We start from the raw sequence: 22,443 nt of genomic DNA, 5'->3' as shown, positions 1-22,443 counted from the left end.
GGTGCTTTATGATAATGGCATGTACTCCAGCAAAAACTCATACTTATTTATACACACAGATTAGTATTAACCCTTTTTAAAAAGGTGCTTTATAATAATGGCATGTACTCCAGCAAAAACTCATACTTATTTATACACACAGATTAGTTTTAACCCTGTGTGTATAAATAAGTATGAGTTTTTGCTGGAGTACATGCCATTATCATAAAGCATCTTTTTAAAAAGGTTAGTTTTAGCCATTTTTAAAAAGATGCTTTATGATAATGGCTTGTACTCCAGCAAAAACTCATACTTATTTATACACACACACAAATTAGTTTAACCATTTTTAATATTTCATTTGTTTTTGATTTTGTATTCTATGAGAATTTTGTTATTTTCTTAAATTTTTTTGTTACTTGATGCATGCTTAAGATAACTTTGGTTATAATCTATAAACCACATTTAATTTTTTAAGAATTTATAATAGGTGAAACCAAATTACATCTGAATGTCACAACAGAATTACTTTAAAATGTTTATGAAGTACAGCTTTCCTGTATTTTACAATAAAAATTTATTACTCTCTTAAATAAAAATAAATACTTGTTATTAATATAATTTGTCTAGAATGTTTTATTACATTTATTTCATGATTCTACAATGTTTAATGTAAGACACAACTATGGTAATATTCATACCACAAAAGTAACACTTTCGCAACTAGCCTCTCTTACTAACTTGCTATTTTGAGTCTAATCTGCTACTTATTTATAAAGTAAGAATATCTACACACTTTACAAGTTTTTGCTTATGAAACGTTTAATACATGACAAGATTATATCTTAAGATGTAGACACAAACCTGTGAACCTTTCATACCCTGTGGTCCAGATGAACCACGATCTCCTGGTGCTCCTTTCATTCCTACAGGACCATTTGGACCAGGTAAACCTCGTGGTCCTAAAGCCCCCTGTTTAAGAAAATGTTTTCTTAAAATTTGTGAATCAAAAGCTCTGAAAAAGTAATTCATTTAATTAACAAAGTTTAAGAATTAACTGCTGACACTTATCAGCTAATTCATTTAATTAACAAAGTTTAAGAATTAACTGCTAACACTTCTCAGACAATTAATTTAATTAGCAAAGTTCAACAATTAACTACTAATGCTTCTCAGATAATTCAGTTAATTAATATAGTTCACCAATTAAACTATTAATGCTTCTCAGATAATTCATTAGTAAACAAATTTTAACAAATGAATTGCTAATTCTTCTCAGATTATAGTAAATTAACTTTAATGTCAAAAAATTAGACAAATCTGTTTATTTATTTGCTGTTTCTGTTAGACTCTTAGTTGAAGGTTTTCATCAGCACACCATTTTCTAAATAAATATTCTGTGTATAGGTTTACGTATTCCTTTATACATTTACATAGAATATTGTAAGGAATTCAATCATTGGATAATATAGATAATACAACTTCTAACTGATGTACAAAACTAAAATGCTTTGAGAAGCTTACTCTTTCCCCTGGTGGTCCAGCTTGACCTGGTGATCCAGGTGCTCCTCTTCTTCCCTAGAACAATTTGAAGAAAATATTATACTAAATAACCATGTACAAGCTAAATATATAATTGAGTAAAAAATACATATAGTATTACAATATTACTATAACTGTGTTTAATTACTCCATGCTATATTTTACTTATTCTCTTGGCTAGGTAATGTTACGAATAGCTTTAATGATACCATTCTAAAATAGTCTGAAGTGGAAACTTCACAGGCTTTTTAATTTAAAATGAACACCCGAAACTACATTATTCAAGACACAGCAGTAAGTGTAATGGGTATAAACAGTCAAATTTATTTAGCAGACCACACATAAGTACATACTCATTTTTCTTTGGTTGTGTAGTGAGAATACAAAGTTATGTTTAAATAGTTGACCACACACAATTACAGACTTACTCTTCTTTTGCTGAAATAGTAAAACACAGTTAGGTTTATACAGCTAACCAAAGGTAATTACTCAATTATAGTTTTTTTTTCTTCAAATTTGGACATCATATTGCTCTTAAATAAGAGAAACCTGGTTTTGATGATGTTTAAATACACATTTATTTGCAGGATAAGTATTTATATAGTAATCCTCAGGAATTCCTAGGAAATTGGTTTTTTTGGTATTGTATAACACAATATGTATAATACATCAACTTATATATCAGCTCCCAGATTAATGAACATATTTTCTTATCAATATAATTTATGATATTTTTATACATTTACTAGGAAAAATAGTAAAATGGAATCTTGCTTACTCGTTTTCCTGTTCGTCCTGGAGTTCCTGGAAGACCTCGTGGTCCAGATGTTCCTGATTCTCCTTTTTTGCCTGATTCCCCTTTATGTCCTCTTTCCCCTGGTATTCCCTATCAAGTAAAATAAGCAAATATCACTTTTTTATTTTATTATAATTATTTCTTTGAACATCCTAATGAAATATCAAATGCTTAACAACTGATCAATGATAATAAGTACATTATATAATCTTATTCACAACTATAATAATTTCTTTTTACAAACTACAACAACATTCACATTATATTTTTCATCACAATAACAAGTAAATAGTAGAAGAACTTAAATGTTCTTCTAACTCTCTGTTAATGTGTTACATATCTTCTTTAAACTTATTTTTAAATAACTATTAGCCCACCCATTGCTGGGCAAGACTAATATAAAAATGGGATAAAATTAAAAGCAAATAAGTTACTTAATACAGAAAGAAAAATTACAATTGAAAACCATAAATTACTGATCTGTTATCCTAGACGTGTAGATATTTCTTATTTAATGATCAGTTACTAAACCAAACACAGTTTTAAGGAGAAATGATTTCTACAATCTAAAGCTCTATGGTGTTTTAATGATAAATACTAAGTCGTGTCCCATGGTTGTTAGGTACTTAATTTGTCTGGTTAAGTGGAACTTATAACATTTAAGAAATAAATGAATATTCTTAATGGCATACCTGTTTTGATTCTATGGTCAAAACAGAGAAATGTATATGGCTTGTAAAAAAAATGTGACACTTAATTATCTGTATTACCTGATAGATTCTGAGTTCCGCTATCAAATTCAGACCTAGTATATTAAACTGTATTGTTACATACACACATGAGCTGAATCAAAACTAAGAATTACAATTTTTTGAAATGATTATTATCCTTCATGAAAAATTCAAAATGGAAGACACAATAGTGAATACTGTATTTTAATGAACATTATCACTGAACATTGAACTTGACCACATTTCTTGAAGCTTTCAAATACTGAAAATAGAGCAAAAACTCAACTTAAATATTAGTGCATAAGCTATTTATGTTTAGATGCCATTATACTTGTTTTCAAATTCAATGACGAGGAACCCACTTTGAGACTAATAATGGTTGGAGACGGTTTGAATGAGTAATGAAGAAAAACTTTAATATAAGTTTAACATAACAGCAAACGTGCAATGTTTCGACAAGGTTTTGTCATTCATTACCCATTCAAGCCGTCTCCAACCATTATTATACTTGTTTATTTAATACAAGGCTGCTGTTTGCATGCCCTCTATTAGCAAAATATGGAGCTGATCAAAGCCATTCCCTTTTTCGTAGAGCTTGGCCTTAAACTTTCCATGTACTTTTTTATAAAAGTATTAACAAATACTAATGTAGATTTGGCACACAATTAACATCCTAAGGTCATATCTTGTTAACATTTTACTGAACTGAAATCTTACTTACTGGTGCTCCTTTAGGTCCAACAGGTCCTGGACTGCCAGAAAGTCCAGGAGGGCCACGACCCCCAGGAAACCCTGGTATTCCAGTAGGCCCTCTGTCACCCTAAGAAATTAAAAAAGACGTCGTGTATTTAGCTAAAAGTTAAACATTTTATATAGTTATTTATCTAATCTGTATGATACAGTATTGTATAAACAATGTTAGCAGATACATAAGTCGTATAGAGAAAAAGCAATAAACATATGTTTATCTATGTTCACCATTGACAGCTACAAAACAATCATTCTTTTCTCCTTTTAAAATAAAAATAATATATAAAACATGGAACATGTTTTATTATGGAATATGATTAATTATATTTCTTAGGTGAGTGCCATTATTGTTGGTGAAGTTCAATTAAGCAGTAGCAAAAGTATTGTACTGAAGAAAAAACAATGTAGTAAAAATAAATATAGCTAATCAATACATTGAAGTACCCAAAATTCTTGAGTATACTCTAACTTCTAACTCATATTCTATGTTCTGTTCATTCAAGTTAACACAATAGATGAACATCATATGTTGATATGAAAAACTTGCATGTATTAAACCTAATTGTGTTTTTGACTGAAGTTTGGATTATATATTATACATACTCTGCAAATGTAGATATAGTGACTAATGGTCATTATAACAACTTTATGTGGCATTTGCTAAAACAGTATAAAGTTCTGTGTTAGTTCATTAAACCAGAGTAACAATCTGTTTATGTACTTACAGGTGATCCTTTTTCTCCAGGTAGTCCATCCGTTCCTGGAGGACCCTTGAAAAAAACAACAAAAAACATAAGAAATGTTATGTTTAACATGATAAACATTACTAAAGTTATTAAGCCATTTTAAAAGATTTCAAATTTCAGAGATAAAAAGATTTTAGCAAAATAAATGCAAGCTTATACTTAATGTACTTATACAATATAGCATCTCTAAATATCTCCTACAATGATTCAGACAAATTTTAGTCTTCTCAGCCTTTCACCCATCCACATTTTGAAAGCAGAGTTCAATGTTTATTACTATATAAATATAGCATTGTGCTAAAAATCTTATTTTTGTAAGCCAATTCAATACATTTAATCACATAAGCCAAAGCATTGTTCTTATCAAAACATAAAAGTATAAAGCAATAGTGCACATTTATTTACAAAGAATTTTGGTGATATAAAATGTTTTGGTAAGAAGTTTTAAAAAATTCAAGTAAAAAGAAAAGAAAGGTAGAATGGGATTAATATATAAAACATAATTTGACTGTATCTTATCTGTGATATGGCATAACAAAGTTTCATGGGGTAATAAAGAAGTTCAGAAACTTTAATAGTTTAAAAACATGCTTTGTCACTCATGCAATTTATTAGTAAAAATTTATTAACAGCAGTTTTAACTGTGATCTAATAGAAATTATTGTTCTAAGTTAATTAGATTTTTCAAACTGTAATGTAATAAAAATCAAGATTATTAAAGATGGAATTAAATTAACAGAGGATACAGACAACTAGTTTATTCATTTCCTGAGATAAGAAAGCCACTGGTTTGCCCTATTTTAACTTTAGAGATATCTGTCTACTTACCATTTGTCCATCTTCCCCTGAAATACCTGGACTACCTGGTTCTCCTCTTGGGCCTTGTAAACCCTGGCTGCCTTTGGGTCCTGGTTGGCCTGCATCTCCCTGAATAGTAGATAAATATATAACATTCAGTGGAATGTATGTATTCTTTAACGAATTTATGATTAAGTACAATACTTTGAATTTACCTGTATTAGTTCGAACTTTATTAAACCTGTAAGACTAAACTCAATATCTAGATAAATAAAAAAAAATAAACTGCACTTTTGAATAAGATATTAGTACAAACACTATGAAACTGGTTTTGATAATTTTGTGTGTACTCTTCAAAACATATTAACTGTATTTAAATAAGTGGATTCTGTTTTCAACAGATATAAAAACTTATAAAATCTTAACCTGATATATATTTTATGTATACAAGTTTTTCCTACACATGTATACTAATATCATTAAAAAATTATCATCAGTCAAATGGTGGATCCTTCATATAGTTTCAGCCTCATTTTGTATCACTCAATTTTAAAGTTGATCATCAGAGCCAATTCTAACCAGTTATACACAAACAAAACAGAATTTACATTTACAGTCTAGTTATGACAGGTAGATGACAATATATAAACATGACTATTGTAAGAGATACTTTTTATGTATGAAAAGTTTTACTCTGATTACAGGTTTGAATTAAGAAGAAAGCAATATAAAACACTATTTGTACTTTAATTTCTTCCTGTTTTAGAGCATTTTTTTTAGAAATCCAGCAAAAATTAAATATGAATAAACATAATATCACAAAGCATTAATATAATGTTTTATTACTTTAATACTTGTTCACTAAAATGAAATAAAAACTTGGTCTTAGGTAAGTCATTAGACTTTAAATTCAGAATATTTTTGAATAATCTGAATTCATTATTCCAAGAAAATATATCTAAAATTAAAATGTTTCAGCATTACATGGTTTCTTCATAGCTTTTTTATGTGTTCAATATATTTAGAATTAAAATCCAGTTCTCTAAGTGCAAATCTCCCATTGTGATAAAGAATTAAGTTCATACATAAATATTGCTAACAATTTTGATAGCATGTACATTTGTGAATCACAAAACTTTGTTATCAAATACCTTCTTTTCATTTCCACATTATGCACTTCACTCATTATTGAAACAAGTAATTCACAATTAAAACTAAATAATAATGCTCATAACTCAAATTTATTTAAAATCAGGCTACGATTTCTTTAAAATAAATATTTGTAGCTTTCAATAATTAAAGCATTCTAAAAGCATATTTCTTTTTTCTACTAAAGTTAAAATCGTAGTTTAATATGTGATTGAGAGTTTTAGTCTTAAGATTTATTAACCACATACAAGTTGCTATAAACTAAAAAAAAAATCTAAAAAATGATAAGATTTAAATTATATTAAATTTGTGTTATCATTTTATCAAAAGCCCTTTTAAAAATATTGTCAATCAGATAAAGTTATTGCCATCAAGTATATTTGTATGAAAAATTAAACCAAAAGTCAGTGAAAGCTTTGTTTTTAATTCATTAACTATTAATTTAATGGAGATTATTTTAGGGTTGACTTACCTTTGAACCTGGTAATCCAGGAAAACCTGGTGGTCCTGGACGTCCAACTGATCCCTAATAATGAAATTGCCATCACTAAATTTACCCCAGATCATCCATAACAATAAATCAGTTCAGTAAGAAACACCTCAGAAGGCCAGATGTTTGCCATTTTAAGAATGTCATAAATACTATACTCTTATGCAGAATATCTCATAAGCTAGAAATTTTAACAGAATGTATTAATGTGATCAAACATCCAATATGCTGAAAATAGCAAGATAGCAAAGAGATTATTGAATAAATATATGTATATATATATATTAGCATGATTCCTATAGATATGACAAAACATGAAAATGAGAAACCTTGACCTCTCACCCCTCATTTGTTGTCCCTGCAAAATGTCATCAAAATTAGGTTGTATTTAATGGTGCCTCATCAACCTAGAAGTTTTTACTACTTTTGCTATTAAATGTTAGTATGAGTAGTTAACAGGTGCCTCACTCACAAGTACTAGGGGGCTAACCCTTTAACTCAGTTGGTAGAGCACTCTTCTAGTAAGTGATGGGTCTTGGGTTCAAATCCAAGGTGAGAAAATACATATATCAGGAAAAAACAAATAAACATAGTTTCAAGATCTTCATGTTCAGTGAGACAAAGGAAGATGTCAGATTCAAAGCAAATAAGGGGAATTGACTTTGTTAACTCCTTTGTTTCACCATTGCAAGGGCTATGTCCATGCCTGGCTCTCTGTTCCCATAGCTACTTCTGTCCCACTATATGCAGTTCTTGGAAAGGCTTCAGAAATATTCCAAAATTAACAAGGGAATTACTGATGGGACTCACTTCAGTGTCACCTACATCAACTTTTGATCCCTGGTCAATTTGTTACATACAGTTCTATTGTTCAAAATATTATGTGTTCAGATAAAAAATATTCAAGTTTTGTAAATGAGGCACTAATAAATAAATCACAATTTCCATGAATTTTCACAGGTATTGTTTTCTAGATAGATTGAGAGGGTAAGAATATGTGATTTTCAAAAATAAGGATTACCCTAATATACGTATATAGATATATATAAATCAGAAAAAAATAATTATACCTATTGTCTATTTACAAATACATACTTACACATAAAGCTTACTTTAAGTAAGGTATACAGTACTTGAATAATGAGAATTGCACAGTATGATAGAAAATAAGAATAAAACAATGATAAGTGCTAGGAAATATACGTTATACAAAAGGAAACTAAGATGTTGTCTACATAAAAATATAGACACAATACACTGACACAATACAAAGACACAATACACTGACACAATACAAAGGCATTGTAGAAATGAACTACAATAACTTACTGGAGGCCCAGGAGGTCCAGGTAAACCATCAATTCCTCTTAAACCCTGAAATAAGATATGAAAAGAGAAATAACTACAATAGTTCACAAAATAAATGTCATAAATAATTACATACAATGTGTAAAAGATGACACTTTTATTCTACTTGAAGTAAAATATTTTCAACATTAACCTATTACAAATAGGTTAGTTTATAAATACTGTATTTTGATTGCAGTGTATTTAAATTTTGTAACAAATATACTAAAATTGTTTTTCAAGAGCTAATTGAATCATCTTGTATTAATATACCTAATATATTTCAATCTCATATTGTTAAATTTTACAAATAAATAAAACATATACACAATTTTTTTCTTGTCTAATGAGCAAGTGACACAGCAAGAAAGATAAAAATTTTATTGAAACTACTAAGACCTTGAAATATTTGACATTACTGTATGCAACCATGACTGTTTGGTGTTATTACTGTAATCCCTCAAGTTTGTTAGTTTTAGAATTGGACAAATACAGAGTTTTTATCATAGACATTTCTGACTCATCATCAGTATATCAGGAATGCATTCCACCAAATAAAAGTAATTTTCTATTGAAATGATAAGAAATTTAATGAATTTTCCAGGTAAATCAAAATTTTATTTTCTTTTTTTCACATTTGAAATTGGCTGTTATATTGGCCAATTTTCAGTTTCCTCTTCCAAGCTTATCCCACAAGTTACTAGAATATTGAACAAAAACACAGGAAGATAAAAGAGTTGGTATAATAGTTCTGTAATGTTTTATATACAAAAATTAATAATGGTAGATTTTTACATTAATGAAAAGAACTAGAAAAGGGAGTAAAAATATTGGAAACATTCTGGGAAAAAGTAGGCAAGTTGACAGGTATGATTTATTAAGTGGGAACTTGGTAGTAAATAAATGCTTTCTTCTTGGGTTTATAAGTTTAATTGTGTTATTGGTTGTTTTATGATAATTTTTCATTACTAAAGTAACTATTCCTTTATACTGTAATTTATGATCTCTCGTGTAAGATACATCAAGTTTGTGGCCCATGTAATTGCTACTGGCTGCATATCTCTGGTATTTAAATAAACATTGTTTGTACCTGTAATTAAAAGAGAGCCAAGTCTCAACTTCATATATTTAATTGTGAAAAGTACATTTCTGTTACAACTAAAATAATTGGTTTTTCGATCATTTCAGATAATATTTTGTGTCCATTTTAGTTTGTTTAAATTTTCTTAGATGAAATTTTAAATTCATCACTGAGTTTTGTAAAGTATTTTTAAAGCTAAACTAAATATAATGCTTTGCCCTATCTTTTAATCAATTAATTTATTAACCTTATGTGCTAATGTAACTTGGGATTAGAAAATAATTATTATTGTAAGTCCAATAAAAACAACAACTTTGATTTATCTGTCAATAGATTTCGTGTACATTAAGTGAGCTCTACAGATTTTTTGGTTCTATTTATGTTACATTATCTCAACTTACACTTGCTAGGTCAAACCTTTACCTTTATCCAGTTACTAGTGTCTCTAGAATATGAATTGAAGATGCTTGTTCAGCAATACCCTGTTTATTTTTTTAATGCATCACATTATTACACAAATTTTGTATAATGGAAGTATTCAGTCTAGTCAGGCTTATTACCCCAGTCATCTTGGTATGGATAGAGGTAACATAATATATTTGTATCTTATTTAAGTATTTTTCATGTACAGGATGTGAAAAAGCAGAGTCCCATTTAGATATCTTATTTGTTGTCTGTTTTGAGTACAAACAACCAAAATAAGTTGTCTAATGTATAACTCCAAAATGCCAAACAATGTATTGTGGTTAATGGTTATCACTTGACACAGTTAAAAAAATAAGTATTAATCTAATGATTAATGGAACTTAAGGAACTGTGTCAGATGCAAAAATTAAACTAAATGATTTACTTACAGGAGGTCCAGGAGGCCCTTCTTTTCCACGCTCTCCTCTAGGTCCAGAAGGTCCCTAAGTTATTTTAAAAGGAAGAATTTCAACCTGTACAGTTTTACAGAATGAAATCTATAGTATTATTATCTGTAGTAGTTACAGTTAAACAAAAAAAAAACACCCTGGTGTAAAAGAGAGTAACTTAAGTTAACTGCTTTGCATGAAATCTGAAAAAGTGAAGTATCCACTAATAATATCATAAACATTAGCTAATAACCATATAATTTGTTTCACACAAATGAAAAAATAGCAAGTACAGTGCACCTTATAATGTATTGTAAATATTTTGGTTGTAATATAATTAAATATAAGTAAGTTAATAAAACAGGTAGAATTTATAATAGAACTAAATATGAGGGAAACTATAGAAATTGAAAAAAACAAAGATATTATATTAAACAAGGAAGCTGGTCCAGGTCTATAAATAATAAAATACTGGACAGATGTGTTATAACTCAGGATAGTTTGAGTCTAGATAGTGTTTTAATATGCAAATGATTATGTGAGTATATAAGTCCCAACATTACTTCTACCATTACTCCTAAAGCTGGTGTCATACCGACACCATAACAGATGTAGTCTTTTAGGGCAAGTCCCTGTTTTTGATAATTATTTATTATGTAAGATTTTAACGTTGTATTGCTTTTAATTGTAAATAGATCTTTTATACAAGTTTCATTTTTAAATTATTTAATATAACATTTGATTATTCTTTTGCAAATAAAATATAAAAAAACAGCTTCTAGTAATATAAATAGCATTTAATTTATTTAGAATGTAAGCTATCAGTTTATTTACTTAAATATTTATGAAATAATATTCCATCTTTCTCTTTTTGATAACATGTTTAATTAGCTCTAGCTCTATATCTTCAAATTTAAGAATGGAAATACATAAGAATTAAACTAATGCTACAGCTTTTTGCAACTGCTAAATAGGCAAGTTGTAGCTTCCATTACATAAATATATTGATTTTAATGTAAATAAACATTGAAATGACAATCTTACCATTGGACCTACAATGCCCATTTTACCCTGTAGTCCCATAGAACCCTGTAAAATGAAAGACAACATACATTGAAATTTTCAATTTATATTTAATAAAGTAAATATTCTTAATAGTTTTTTCAACTATTTCTAGCAGTACCAATATAGATTGTTTGTTGGTTACCATAAATATAAGTTTATGAAAATAACTTTCCTAACTGTAGCTTTGTGTATATGAAGGATAAATTCACAACTATATTATTATAATACTGAAATAATAACAATTGAATAAAGACAAAAATATTAAGCACATGAGTTTTGAAGATTTGTTAAGTTTCTTATTCAAACAAAGAATCTTTTATTGCATATTTTTATTTACTTTATGTGGTGACGTTAGTGAATTTATCTTTCCACCATTTATCAAATATTTCTGATTCATAATAAACAGACACAAAAATGGTAAAACAGTGGCAAAGAAGACACATTATTCTTTGCTTTCAAAGAATCGTATAAATTTTTAGCCATGATTTAATGGGTTATGCTATTCAGAAGGTTAAGAAATTATCTCATATTCCATACTTTCTCTCCTGAAGGGCCTTGTTCACCTTTAGATCCATCTATACCTGGAAAACCCTGTAACATCAATGTCTATAATTAGTTTCATGTATGTTCTTTAAGAAATTAAACATAATAAACTTTCATTTCATTAACGTTTTTAGCATTTTGTCAAATTCTCCTGTTAACTATATCTTATTAAAGTAAAAACAAAACTTTATTTTTCATAAACACTGAGCTAAGATGATTTAAGAGCAGTACAAGAGCTTTTCAACTACAATACTATGGACAAGATCATTGTTAACACTACTGGCAATGTTGTGGTATTTCAATACCTTTGCTTCTGGGGTTTCTATTAACTGCCAAAGAAGGTGATGAAAATCATGTGCTTGTTCAATATAAACTGAGCTAAAATTTTTACTTCCAAGTTACTTATATCAACTGGCTACAACCTTCCACATTTCTCACAAAAATGATATCTTTAAGCCTAAGTTTCTTAATTGGGCACCAATTTCTATGCCATATCCCTAACCTAGGTGCTGGATTTGACCACCTGTCCAACAAGGTGCTGAAACAAACAAGTGCTTTTACCAATAAACTAAAGAATAACCTTGTAGCTAATCAGCATATACAGCTACTACAATGCCTTAAGTCAGTTACATGTTTGTATGTAAAATATGTTATGCTACACTAAAAACTCAAGCCAAATTTCTTTAAGTTATTATATATGTCCTTAAGATTTGATGAACTACTTCTACTTCATGTTAAAATATTGTTGACTTCTTTACAATACTTTGTTGACAACAACAATACTTCACACAATTGTAAGTACTTTCTTCTATTTCATTTCTAATCAACAATAAATTCTTATGTAAGCTTATCTTGGTGTACAAGAAAAGAAATAAAAGATTGATTTTAAAATTATTACAATAATTTTTTGCAAGCCACCCGGAAGGCATCTTAATGTTTTCTGCTATACAATGATAATTTAAAAATAAAAGAAACCAAAAAAGCTGAAATATTCAGAATGAATATTTACCAAATATGCTATTAGAGAAAATTAAAATATTTTTTCAAACATTTAACATAATCTTAAGGAGCTTGATAGGTTAAATAAACATAATAATGCATGACAAATTTAGTTATTGAAACAAAATGAAAAAATATACATTTCAGCAATAATTGCTTAAATTATAAACATTTTTAAACCGAAGGAATTCAAACATGCTTAGTTTTCATTATTAAAATGTTTCTTCACAGTCAAATGAAAAATAATTCTTAAAACGAGATTTATAAAATATTCCTATATTAATGATATTTGTTACTACAAATTATTTTTTTAATTTTCATGTCTTACCCCAGTAATTCAGTAGTAAGTCTGAGAGCTTACAACACTAATAATCAGGTTTTGATACCTGCAGTTGGCAGAGCACAGATAGCCCATTATGTAGCTTTGTGCTTAATAACAAACAAACTCATGTCTTTTGCTCTTTTTGACTAAATGTAGTTTAAAATTGAAAGCCAACGTACCCTATGACCTTTAATACCTGGTAGACCTGGCATTCCTGGTAATCCTCGTGTTCCCTAAAGTTTAAAAGAAATGAGTCTTTAAGCATGCCCACAAGTTTTCTTGATTAAAGCAAAAAAGTACAGAAAAATTAAGGTTGCTGTTTTTATTTAGTTAAAATCTTGACTCATGAATACTGAATTATTATTGACAAATTCAAATAAACTCACTAAATGACAAATTAACAGGAACAAATAAAGACATACAATATACCATAGAAATAATTCTATATTTTCTCGGAACACAATACTTTTATTGAAATTAATGATCTTTCTATCATGTAAAAAAAAAAGTGCTAATGAGTAATTTTTTAAAACACCTTCTTCTAGATATTTTAACCTTATCCTGTATTTTTGGATGCATAAAGTGGAACACAAATTGGTAAATTACCAAGACGTTAATAAAATACACAAGCATTACATCTTCTGATATTAAGGTCTAGTTTATAGGTAATTTTGATTCATAAATGAAAATTAAAATTGATTGTATATTCTGAAAATGTTACTAATAAAGCTAACAACATTAAGGTTGTATAAAGTTTTCATACAAGCAGTTCAAAACAACACATTTAACCAGGAGGAAATAACAAAGTTCTAAAAGTAAGTTCCAGTAAAAGTTATTATTCAAACCAAATATCCAACAAACAGAATACATAGAAGGATATGTAATAAAATACAGATATTTGTTGAACATAACTTACAGGTGGTCCTGGTGGACCTGGTGGGCCTCCCCTTCCATCATCACCTGGCTCTCCCTACTCAGCATACATAAAATATTTTTTTTAGAAATAACATGCAATACATGACAATAATTAATCAAATTTTGATTGAATTTACACAGTTTTTTCAGTGTACTGATTATACTCACTATGTGTAACACCTGCTTTCTAATTTCAGGAACTTAGCAAAGTACAAGAGATACTGAGATAAAAATAGTAAAAGGAGAGAAAGAAAATGCACTACAATAATCATAATAACATTCATTACAGATATAGATACAAATTTTTAAATTCCATTTTCACAGTCACATGATAACAAGAAATGTTAAGTATATTAATGTGTCTGAAGTCTCACAATAGTGTTCTCTTAGAAAGTTAATGTGCAAAAAATAAGTATTTCTACTGTGCTATCTACTAATCTATATTAAAAAATAACTAAGACTTAGCCCATTATACTATCAACTGAAATTATAATTTAACTTTAGAGAATATTTCATCTTTCAATGCAGTGATTATGGAATAGCATAAATAATGTATGCATTTTTCAACAGCAATTTTTGCAATGTGATTTAACAAATTGAACATATTAATTTTTTTTGTATTAATGGAGTAAGCCTGTACTGAACAGTGTTATGACAATAAATCAAAATCACTTTAATGAAAATACATTTTAGTACTTTGGACTTCCATTTTTTATCATAGCAAGTAGGTGTCCTTTGGTCAAAGATATGTCAGCTATAAAATGTAATTATGAAACAATTCAAAATTATAAACTATTAAACAAATCATAGAAATTATGGTTATTGACCGATAACTGCATACATGAAAAATATATTAAAATGTTTTGTTTACGAGTTAAAATAGTCATTCCACAGAATTATAAATTTTCATATTTAAAAGTTTTGTACAATAAAAGTTTTATGTACAATCAGTTACTTCATTTTAATTTGAGAAAACACTGGAAGTATAAGTCAGATATAAATATTCCATGCTTATCTTCTAATTCAGCTATAGAGATGGACGTTTCATTTACCCATTCACTGTGTTAATGTACTTGTCAGACATGAAATACTCTTTCTTGCAGTTCCTAGTGTATCTACATGCATATTACATAGTATGTCTGTATATATGTAAAGTTTTCAGTTTTATTTTCTGTTGGTTTTTACAATTGTGTAAACATGTATATATATATGTTACTGATATAATGTCACAAATATACAGTTTTGTGATATATGCACTTAACACTGAAGGAATTCCACTAAGGTGCCATTCTATACAAAATATGATTTGAAGATAGTATATAAACATGTGGCATAATTCACCAGAAAATAATATTTTCAAATATAACATTTCATTTACAATTTCAAAACAAGTGGTATTGTTGAATTCCATCGATTAATTCTTGGCTTCAGATTTGTAGTTCTGAAACTCTTCCAAATTCATCATCATCAGTTTGACTTACTCTACTAAATTCTCACTCATAATAGACATGTTACAATCTTAAAAGTGACATGCTATCCTTAGTAAGTTCTGAATTTTCCCATGAATATGCTCTTTTATAGATGTTAAGAACCATCTAGTGGAGGAGCCTAGATATTTCTCCATGCAAGAAGGAAAAACAAATTTATAAACAACAAATGACTTCTTACTTTTGGGTATTATATACCTAGAATGAAATAAGAAATTTATATGAATATTGTTCCTAAATTTGCACCTTACATGAACCTGTGGATGAACTCTGATATTAAATCTAATTTCTTTTATTCCATCCTTAATATGACAACGTATTTGATTTCTTTGGCACATCAAACTTCAAGAATTTAGGGATGGTCAGTAAAATTAGTATCTCATTAACATTCCTATGAATGAAAAATAGTATCAAATTCATTATGTTTCAAAATTTTTTTATTACGATTTATTTTGTCATGGAAGTTTTCTTACAATCCTTTACGAATGATGACAAAAATTTTTATCAAATTTATTTTCTATGTCTTAGGAACAAAACTACTGAAATGTGTATAAAGTTTTGAAAACGTTGATCTATGATAAACACCTACTTCAAAAGTACCTTGTTGATTATACAAAATAGTATTTTAGATATTTATTACATAAATATTGCAATAATTTTTCAACATTACTTCTTTACTGAAAAATATTAATTGTGTTATCAGCATATCTTTTACAGTAAATTAGTTTAAATTCTATATGACATTTTGAATTATAAAAGTAATAACTAATATGAGTGAGAACTTTACCAAAGTAAGTTCAGATGATGATGGTGAAAAATTATGAACTTGGGAGAGTATGATAATAGTAGTTGTCAATTTGAATTGAGCCAAGAATGAATAAACCTAGTTCGGTAATAACAGTTCTTTTGAAATTGTAAGAAGAAAAAATAACAGTTTATTTTGCAATCTCTATCTTTCTTATACAACAAAGATTGTTTTTTAATAATAAAAATAAAAAACAATTTATGATTAACTAATACTCTTTTGAGTTTAATAATCAAATGCATCGTTAAAAAATTAAAACATTTGAATGAAATGCTCTCTTTAAAACGTAAAATAACCTAGAGAATCATGTTATTAGAAACATCCCTTACATCTTTTCCAAGTAAACCAGGTAGCCCTCTCTCTCCTGGCTGACCAGGTGGTCCCTATAAACACAAAAACTTAGTTACATTTAATTCAATAACTTTAAGGTAAACATATCTTTATTTTGTAAAATAAGAAGCTTTAAAGATAATAGAGTTTTCAAACGGATTAATTCAGTGGACATGAGAGTCATATGTATATACTATAACCGCACTGGAATTATCTAAGCTGTTGATAAGATTAAAAACTCCACCAATTTGAGTTAGTACTGGATCCATTCCCATACAGTTTTGTGTATTGTACAAAGGCTTAAGATCTCCTTAGTTACCTTTATATTCTGAAAAACAGGTTACAATATTAATAAATAATTTTTTTTCTAAAAATAAAATATACTAACATTGATTGGTGATGCCAGATTGATAAGAACGGCGTGTATAATTACGATAGCTTCTTTTTTGTAATAAATCAGCCTAATGAATTATCATACAAGAGTTAAAGAAAATGGGTGGTATCTAATTTTACACCTTTTCAAAATATGTCACTAAGAAAGGTAATATAATGTACTTTCTTAACCATTAGTAGGGTGCTGATTTCATCTTTAGTACTGTGCAGGCAGAATAAAAATAAGTCTGTGTTTGAGGATTGTGCATAAAAATGCCAAAGTTCCAAAATTTAAGAGTAAAATACATAGATATTTATGCATTTAATAAATATGCAAAAAACAAGTAGGACACGTTTTTATTTGTCTTGGTATCATATTAATTAAATGGTACAATGAGTCAACATATCTATATTAGCTTTACTGTAGCTTATTATCAGGCCATATTAAATTATCACATGATCAAGAAAGAGTAACAATAATTATATCTAATTCTATTATTTTATTTTTATTATTACACTTCTATTATAAAAATTGATTTACATTGTTACCTTACTATTTGGATTTAGAACTAACTTAAATCTCATAAACTGACCAAACCTCATGAGATGTTATTAGGTTTATGACCATAAATATCATTAACAGAGTGTATCCAATTGATGAAACAAGTCGTTTTAATCTTTAATAAGTAAAAACACATAAAAAGTATTTTTCTCTTTCTATATCCATTACCAAGTTGATTTATAGTTTTGGTCTAAGTTGGTAGCTTACTTATTTTGGACGTTAATATTAATTATAGCTTACCGGAGGACCTCCATCCCCTGGTTCTCCTCTTAGTCCTTGAAAACCTTGAGGTCCCTATGAAAAGCAAGTGGCATCATTACACATCTCTTAATAAAAACATAATCTTATTTGTAATGATGAAAAAAAATTATAGCACAAATTCTTTGAAAACATGTACTAGAGGTGTACTTATATATAATGATATATATAAATACACCACCAGTTTTTTTTTCAACATAATGTGCTAATTTAAAATAAAATATAAATAGTTTGCCAGAAAATATCCATAACAATCCAGTTATACAAAGCTTATTTTATCAGGTGTAATATATATCACTTTTTTCTAAAATTAATAAAACAGTAGAATTTACTTCTATATCCATTGTCAGTTTTCACTTACTTATAAAAAATTGTATGCTCAGAAAATATAATCTGAAAACCTTAAAAAATAATTACCATCATCAGTATTCTGAAAATAACATACCATAAAAATTAATGTTAATCTTCAGTGGCACCTACAGGTTATCAAAAATTCAGATATAACTAATTTTTGATATCATGTTATCTAGATGAAACCTAATAATTCATGCATATATATATACATATGTGGTAAACATTTTGAAGATTAATAATCCCGAAAGAGAAAAATTCCTTAATAATAACATGCAAAAAACAAAGCTTATAATTTTGAATTCTGTTATTTACACTTCAATTACTAAATCTATCATTCATGAATATAAGTAAAGAAACAAACTTTCAAAAAAAGTCAGTTCAGCTGTAGCTCAGGCTTTAGATCATAGCTCAACTTTAAATCATAGCTCAATCCTAACTTATGCATACAACAAAAAAGATGGGGTTGGGGAGCTCATATCCTTCCCTTAGCCATAACTGTTTAAAATTTGTGTAAAAAGTTACATACTAGGAAAAGTCATATTTACATAGCTAAATACTGATCTCTATTATGAACTAATTCAAAACAATCTATAGAAATATAATAGTACTCTCTGTTGTATGTCAATGTAACTACTTCACAGGGTGTTAATGGATCTTAACCAAAATTGGTATGGAGGTTCAATAGGTCCATGCAGGGGTACAAACAAATTTTCAGTTTTGCATTTTGCAGTTTATGGGTGTTTTTTACCACTACTGCGGCCACTCTAGATGGATCTCCACCAAATTTGATATGGAGGTTCAATGGATTCATGTGGAGATACATACAAATTTTCAGTTTTGTATTTTGCAGTTTTTATGGGCATTTTCACATTTTTTACCACTACTTTGCTCCCTGTTAATGTATCTTCACCAAATTTGCTATCAAGGTTTGTTGGGTCTATGGGAATATACATACAAATTTTCAGTTTTGCATTTTGCAGTTTTTATGAGTGTTTTTTACAATTACATATGAGGGAAGCAACTTTTCTTGTCCTAAGATAACCTTTCATCAATCATCAATTTATATAGCTTCTGTCCAGGCAAAGCATAATCCAGCTAGTGAGAAATAAGTCTGGTTGTGGGTCTGCCTTCACTGGTGTTTTTTCAGCAGTAATAACAATTTTTATGCAAACAGAGTACGTGGAGCTCAATACTTTTAATATGGTATAAAACTATAATATATATGTATACATGCGAAATGAAAAAACATATTTAGTTTTAAATTAAAATCTTTTCACACTATATATACAGTCACAGAGAACAGTAACCATATGCCAGAAAAAACAAAGAACAACCACTTTACAAATTCATATCACCAAAGAGAATACTTTATTGTAAATTCCTATACTGACACCTGATTCAAACATTTATTTTTTAATGATATACATTTAAATAGGTTATAAATAACACATTATTCTTGATATCATAAAACTATACAAATCTTACTGGAGGTCCAGGTGGTCCAGGGGATCCTCTAGGTCCAACAGGTCCCTATATTAAATCAGAAGCTCTACAGTTACTTAAGCTTTTTCATAAAATAAAAAATCAGCATAAAATTTGAAATGAACAATATTCATGATAATAATTTGTTTTGATACATATTTTAAAAGTATGAACTGGAGCATAAAATACTTACAAATTGTTCCTACACAGAAATGCCTAACCTCCTAACAAGTATTATAAAGTTTTCCTTAGTTAAAGTGTATATTTCTAGTACACTAAAAGCTTAGATCAACATTCACAGCTGATAAGTTACTGTCAACTTATAGAATTCTCTCTGATCTATGGAACTTTAAAAATCCAACAAAAAATCTGTATAGAAGCACAGAAAGATGTTGGTAGATATGCTGGTTCCACTGTATAAATTAAACAAGCCCCATGGTATAGTAGATTGAATTATATAACACAATACAAAGTACATACTTGTGTTAAATAAGCCCCATCATATACTACATTGAATTATAGAACATAATACAAAGCACATACTACTTCTGTTAAACAACCCCCTTGTTATAGTAGACTAAATCATATACCACAACACAAAATACATACCACTTGTGTTAAACAAATGTACCCTATGTTATAGTTGACTGAATCATACAACACAATAGAAAGCACATACCACTTGTGCTTGCATAAAACTGAGTGCATCAGGAGATGGTCCTTTATCTCCACTGAGACCTTGTTGTAGTGCAAGTTGCTGAAACCAACCTGACACCTACAGGATTTAGGTAATTACTAAACTGTCTTCGAAATAACAACAAGAAAAAGACAATAAATAACATAAATAAAATAGATTTTAAAACTTTTAATAATTAATATCATATCCAAATTTTGAACTTTGCACACATATTCTCTTAATTTTTCAATACCAATTAAAACTTTTTAAATCATGGACAGGACAGTGAATTTTAACCGTTATAAGTTACTTTAAGCACAATTCACTATATATATGGTATAAGATTATACCTAATATTCTGTTCATTAACAACAGTTAATTTAAATAAGCTTAATTAACCACTTTTTAAAACTTTCTCAAACTTTGATTATATAAACCATAATATATATCTAATGCTAACAGCACTACCTTTTTCACTGTATTTAAATAGTTTCCATAATGCAAAGCAAAAAGTAAAAAAACAATACTTAAACTCAACATACATCTCCTGGTGGTCCTGGAGGACCTGGTCCACCTGGGATTCCATGTGCTCCTGGCTGTCCTGGATTTCCCTGTAAAATATGTAAAGTGAGCATTATTGTTGGCTATATGTTGTGTGTGTGTGTCCTATGGTTGATCCATTGCAAGTGAGATATAATTTTTTTTCTTTAATTTTATTTTTCAAAAAGGTTTTTCTTTCTATGAATGCTTTGCAAGGGATCTTTATGTCAAATTATGTTTAGTATCTAATAATTTTTTAACGTGTTTTTAAGTGAAAAGAAAAATCATTCTCTGAATGATCTTTATAGACTTTAATGTGTTTGGTCAGTCTCAGAATGTAACATCTTTTGGTACTAAAACTAGTAATAACATTTTAACAATGGATCATTTTTAAACAAGTGCAGAGTTCTAGTTTTCCTGTACTGAACAAGTAATAAAGTTTCTCTAGGAATGGGTAGTGGCCGACGATAAATCATTTTCTTCATGCTCACCATTTTCACTGAAACGCACACAGCAGAACTGATTATAATCTAGTTATATTGTTTAAGTCACCTTTGAAGTCTCTCTTGTGATGTAAAGTATTTCAAATAGGTATAGTACACTGGAGAGTGATATATATAATGTTAATCAATGTACAATATACAACAAAAATTTTCTTACTTATTGTAACTGATAAAACACTACTCTGAGTTATATCCCCAACTGTATTTACCTAAACACATAGTTCTACTTCTATTTTTTTATTTATATTAATGCTATATTTGTTCATGGAAAATAAATAATGAAAGCTTTAAGTTTATATAACTTTGGCTTTGATTTCCAATACAGTAAAGTATTTGTGATTCAGTAAATCTGGCATCTCCAGTAAGTGATGTTTTTGAAGAGACAAAAACTTAACACCTTTTTTAAGATAAATCAATAATTCAATGAAGCTAATGCAATGTACATTCTTAGGAATAAATTTTATAAGTAGGGTGCTAATTTCAGCTTTAGTATTGTAGAGGAAGTGTAGAGCAGTGAGGAGTGTGGGTACTAATGTTTTTCCCTAAAATGTTCCTAAACCTCTATATTTATTAATATGGCTGATAAATATAGCTGCTGTGTAAGTAAACATTATTCTGTAAAGTTCTGAAGCTAAGTTTAGCACACTCTTTTCACATTAACATTTTATGTTTTATTGTAATTTTAAACCATGTATTACTTTCTTTCCTAGAAAGTCAGCCTCTTGTAATAGTGTAAACTATATACCTCATCAATAAAAATATTAATCCTGATTTTTATGGATCACTGTACATGTAGTACAGTTGTAATACTGTAAACTATATACCTCATCAATAAAAATATTAATCCTGATTTTTATGGATCACTGTACATGTGCCAAACATTTTATTTGTGCCTATGCTCTAAAGATTTCATCTCCTTGACTGGGTTAATTTCTAATGTTTGGTTCATACATTCACTTTTCCTCAA

The 22,443-nt window shown here is 28.4% G+C and overlaps 1 protein-coding gene across 1 annotated transcript in view; it reads right to left on the bottom strand.

Annotated features, from left to right (window-relative positions):
- LOC106462287 (collagen alpha-1(I) chain-like) overlaps window positions 1-22,443 on the bottom strand; it is a 98,753-nt gene that overhangs the window by 38,640 nt on the left and 37,670 nt on the right. The window contains exons 6-23 of the mRNA XM_013922188.2: window positions 20,976-21,044; window positions 20,437-20,532; window positions 19,761-19,805; window positions 17,904-17,957; window positions 16,729-16,782; window positions 14,109-14,162; window positions 13,372-13,425; window positions 11,866-11,919; window positions 11,308-11,352; window positions 10,264-10,317; window positions 8,311-8,355; window positions 6,964-7,017; window positions 5,373-5,471; window positions 4,524-4,568; window positions 3,770-3,868; window positions 2,300-2,407; window positions 1,504-1,557; window positions 844-951 (exon numbers count right to left, since the gene is read on the bottom strand). Coding sequence (XP_013777642.1) covers window positions 844-951; window positions 1,504-1,557; window positions 2,300-2,407; window positions 3,770-3,868; window positions 4,524-4,568; window positions 5,373-5,471; window positions 6,964-7,017; window positions 8,311-8,355; window positions 10,264-10,317; window positions 11,308-11,352; window positions 11,866-11,919; window positions 13,372-13,425; window positions 14,109-14,162; window positions 16,729-16,782; window positions 17,904-17,957; window positions 19,761-19,805; window positions 20,437-20,532; window positions 20,976-21,044 — 1,191 coding nt within the window. The remainder of the gene's footprint in view (window positions 1-843; window positions 952-1,503; window positions 1,558-2,299; window positions 2,408-3,769; window positions 3,869-4,523; window positions 4,569-5,372; window positions 5,472-6,963; window positions 7,018-8,310; window positions 8,356-10,263; window positions 10,318-11,307; window positions 11,353-11,865; window positions 11,920-13,371; window positions 13,426-14,108; window positions 14,163-16,728; window positions 16,783-17,903; window positions 17,958-19,760; window positions 19,806-20,436; window positions 20,533-20,975; window positions 21,045-22,443) is intronic.

The sequence above is a fragment of the Limulus polyphemus genome, unplaced genomic scaffold, assembly GCF_000517525.1.
Source record: "Limulus polyphemus unplaced genomic scaffold, Limulus_polyphemus-2.1.2 Scaffold1134, whole genome shotgun sequence".
Lineage (NCBI taxonomy): Eukaryota > Metazoa > Arthropoda > Merostomata > Xiphosura > Limulidae > Limulus > Limulus polyphemus.
The sequence above is the reverse complement of the archived record's forward strand: the minus strand, read 5'-3'. Positions and strand labels throughout refer to the sequence as shown.